This window comes from Mastomys coucha, unplaced genomic scaffold (genome assembly GCF_008632895.1).
Source record: "Mastomys coucha isolate ucsf_1 unplaced genomic scaffold, UCSF_Mcou_1 pScaffold7, whole genome shotgun sequence".
In the NCBI taxonomy this organism is placed as follows: Eukaryota; Metazoa; Chordata; class Mammalia; order Rodentia; family Muridae; genus Mastomys; species Mastomys coucha.
The window spans coordinates 39,318,631-39,322,837 of NW_022196913.1; the positions used below are offsets into that span (position 1 = coordinate 39,318,631).

The 4,207-nt window shown below is 45.4% G+C and overlaps 1 protein-coding gene across 1 annotated transcript in view; it reads right to left on the reverse strand.

Annotated features, from left to right (window-relative positions):
* The window catches only part of LOC116081498 (enoyl-CoA delta isomerase 3, peroxisomal-like), an 18,901-nt gene extending 15,014 nt beyond the window's left edge, over positions 1-3,887 (reverse strand). The window contains exons 1-3 of the mRNA XM_031358089.1: positions 3,655-3,887; positions 559-657; positions 30-218 (exon numbers count right to left, since the gene is read on the reverse strand). Coding sequence (XP_031213949.1) covers positions 30-218; positions 559-636 — 267 coding nt within the window. The 5' untranslated portion in view covers positions 637-657; positions 3,655-3,887. The remainder of the gene's footprint in view (positions 1-29; positions 219-558; positions 658-3,654) is intronic.
* Between the last annotated feature and the right edge of the window lie 320 nt (positions 3,888-4,207).

The following is a 4,207-nucleotide window of genomic DNA, read 5'->3' on the forward strand; positions in this document are numbered from 1 at the left end:
TGTGTCCAGTCCCTGGGCAGGAGCATCACCTGGAAGGTTATGGCGTTCTTTTTGGTGGGCCGATTGAACGTGATCTTCGTGATGCCATCTTCAGAAGTTACCAGGATGCCTTTAGAATCCTGGGCTTTCTCATCAACTCCATGCTTTCCCTGGTTCGAGGCTTCAGATGAGGAACTCAAACTGAATACAAGATCCACATGGTTCTGCCTGATAGTTTTCTGAGAAATAGATGACAAAGTCCTCAGCCTTCATAATAAGCAATTTGAGAAGCATGCTATGCAAATAAAAACCACTGTGCAACCAAGAGCAGGGGTACTGATTCAATAAAGGAACATTACAACTTCAGTAGTAATGGGAGAGGTGACCCCTATGTGTAATTCCAGTCACTGGGAGGTTGAGGCAGGAGGACTGTTGAGTTCAAGGCCAATTTAGGCTACAATATTAATATTGATTGGGGGGGGTCAAAACATTTCAAGGTCACTGATAAGAGATTTGCTAAAAAGCTTCTAGTGACTTTCAGTAAATAAGAGTCTAGTTAATAACAGTAAACAAACTTACCTTGGGTAGGCTGCCCAGGGTACTCCATGCATCCCATTTGGCCTTATTGACAAAGTCAAACACACATGGCTTAGGCATATTACAGGGTCCTCCTGTGGCCTGGAGAGGGCACAGGGATGATAATATACAATATGCAAGAGAAAACCTTTGAGAGAATGACTCTAAAAACCCCAAGGTTCAACAAGTTTGAATCTGTGATCACAGCTTTCATAGGAAGTAAGAGTACTGAGTCAGTTTTCAAAAGTCAAGGGACATCTGGAAGTCTGTACTGTGTCTTGAAATCTATGGGGACAGACCCAGAAATTTAGTGATAAACTCCTAAGTGCTCCACAGGGCTGTAATTGCTGCAGGTAGGGATGGGGTCGTACAGTTCCTGGTCCTCAGGAAGTTCGTCTGAGGGTCACGTCAGGAAATAAAAAGGAAACTAATTTTATTAGAGGGTAGGTGGGGTGAGTATCCTGCGATGAATGAAACACCTCACTCAGTTACTTTTTAGAAATAATTTTCAAACAGTTTAAATTTTAAAAATGGTTTTTGGAGACAGGGTTTCTCTGTGTAGCCCTGGCTATCCTGAAACTGGATGTAGACCTGGCGGGCCTGGAACTTACGGAGATCCACCTCCCTCTGTCTCCTGATATCTGAGATTAAAAGTGTGGACCACCAAGGGCTGGCTTCGATTTTGTGATAGAGTTAGCTAACAGAGGACACAGGAGGCTTTTCAAACCACAGGAGCTGGAGGCTCTGACTTTGCACGATGTTGCCCTAGAATGGATGACCTGGGATTTCACAGTGAACCAAGGCCCTGGTCTTGTCTGTCTTGTCTTTCCCTTCCAACTGTCTTCCCTTCTGGTGCGAATGCAAGGCTGGCGAGTGCGTGGGGGAGAGGGGGCATCCTCACCATCACCTCAGTTTAATAATCTGCAAGAAAGGTTCATGGGTAGCCCTGCAGGCTGTGGTCTTCACAGTTACAGATAACCTAAATAAGCCCAGGTCAAAAGCTCATAGGATAGAGTTCAGAGGAAGAGCCAGTGTGTCTTCTATTGTCCTCTCCCCAGGAGTTCCTAGACTGACGGGTACATGATAGCATGCACAGAGACTTGCCAACAAAGAAGCTCTTTATGGGTTCAGTGTCCAGGTTTTGCCAGGACTCTAACATACAGGCAAACTTGCCTAACCTAATACCACCCTGGCCTGAAATCCACAGCTAGACTCTTCTTTCATATAAAGGTTCCTGGCAAGCAGGGTGAGTCACTGGTTAGAGAATACCTCCTAGCAGCTGAGGGCAAAGTTCTTGACTGTACACGCTTGTGACAGAGGGCCATGCCAGTTGTCTAATAGAGAATTAAACAATGATACAGGAGTTCAGGGTAGCAGATAAATGCCAAGGACATCTCTAACATTACAACTTCCTCAATATTATAACAGTTTCCAAACATTCACAAAAGAGGTGAGTTACAACAGGCAATCAATCCAATTGAAACTTATTAAAATTGATAAGGGAACATTAAAATTGATAAAGGTTCATACTTACATGAACATGTACTTGTCTTCTTTCTTTTGTGCTTATGGCAAGAAATCTAAAACATCCCCCACACCACTGTATTTCAGCTTTGAATACTTACTATGCATTTCTTAAAGCACAAACACTTTATGGTGTAGCCAATGGCGCCATTAACAAAAACCTCCACAACTGCTCTTATTTAACAACTAAATGATAGTTGCTACAATCCATTCCATATTCAACTTTCTCCAGTTGTCCCAAAATATCTTTTCTGTGGATTTATTCTAATCATAGGGGAATCAAGCAAAGGACCAAACATCTGACCATTAAAGTTTTTATATTTCCTTATTTAGGAGAGATACTCAGGGCTACCCTGTGCTTTAACAGTATTTCAAGGCCTAATTCTAACATAAAGAGCAAAACAAACCAAAGCCTGCATACATGCACCTCAAAATGGGTCAGTCATGCAACCCAAACATTCTAGCTGCATGTTAGGATATGTATGTATGTATGTATGTATATATGTATGTATGTATGTATGTATGTATGTATGTATACAGGGGCATGCCTTGTGACCACAGAGGTCTGCAACTAGAGTTAGAGACAGCTCTGAGTAGGGGATGCTGAGAACCAAACCTGGATCCTTTTAGAGGAGCAGTAAGTGCTCTTACTGCTGAGCTGTCTCTCCAGCTCACATAATTTTTTTTTAAACAATGTCAGATCTCAGGCTTACACGGCTTATACAGTGCATAGAGTCTTAGCTTTACTTCGTTGCCTTGGTTCCTTGAATTTTCAGAGTCCTGCTTACTGGCTCTCAGCATTGGTCTGCCCAAATCCCCCTGAGCCACGGCTAACCTGAAGACCTGCAGGAGACTACAAACAAGTGGTTTCTATTTGTTCCTTGCCCTTCATTTCTTCAGTAGGATTGCTGACTTGTCCCAAATCCTACAAAGCAAAATGCCATAGTTATTTATATTTTCTCTCTGCTGTCTCAACAGTTTAGCTTCAACTGATTCCTAAATAAAACCTATCTACGGATTTCAGACTTTTTTTCCTTAGAAGAAGAAATAAGGAGGAAGAGGAGGAGGAGGAGGAGGAAAAGGAGGAGGAGGAGGAGGAGGAGGAGGAGGAGGAGGAGGAGGAGGAAAATCTATATTTTATTTGAATTTGACAAGGGTCATTCCCAGGAGAAAAGAAGGATGTTTTAAAATGCCCTGGAAAGACTCATTTAAAGCGACTTCCCACAGAGTGGTACAAAATTTATTAAAATGGAGTGTAGGTTTAGACTTTTGAGCCACCTTTCTCAACTTGGCGAACGATTGCTAAGAAATCCACACAGGTGATAACTAATTATGCATCTGCGGCGCTCCGCTAACTAGCAATCGGTGCTTGGACAAAGTGTGTCACTTACCCTTCAGGACTCGGTGAAGGACGGACATGCAAGGTCACTCTTTAGAGCAATCTCGCTAGGAAACCGCCAAAGGAATATTCTTCTGTCCTGCTAGTCAGACCAGATTACAGAGCGGGCGGCTCCGCGGGTGGGCGACAACCCCCCCAGGCGACTTTGCGCCAGACTGTAGAAGCTGCAAGCTTACCTCGGACACCAGCACCGCGCCACTCTTCCCGTCCCGGAAGCTAAAGCGAACCTGGACGCTTAAGAATGGGTGGAATCGGTGAGAGGAACTGGGCAGGGACGGATCCAGAAGTGGATCCTGAGTGGAACGAAAGACTCCAAGAACAGACGAGGGCAGAGCCAGTGATGCAGAGGGAAAAGTGAGACTGGGGGCGTGGTCTGAGTTGGGCCACAGAGGGTTTCCGGGATGGGCACTTGGTGGAGCACAGATGCTGGGCGGAGGAAACAGAGGCAAGGGCGTGTGGCTCTGGCCGCAGAGGACAGGGCGCTTTGGGCAGAGAAGGGCCTATGGGTGCAGAGTTCAGTGGGTGGGCTCTGACAACTGGGTTCAAAGAACAAGGCGCAGGGATTGGATGCAGAGGGTAGGGTGCTAGGCTTTGGGGCAGGAGGCAGAGAACCCGGTGCTGAGCATAGAGGGGAGGGTGCTGAACGTAGCCAGATGTTGGACTTGGCGGCAGGGTGCTGGGTGCAGGGGGCACCGTGGTATTCAGCTCTTTGTTTTTTTATTTTAAAAC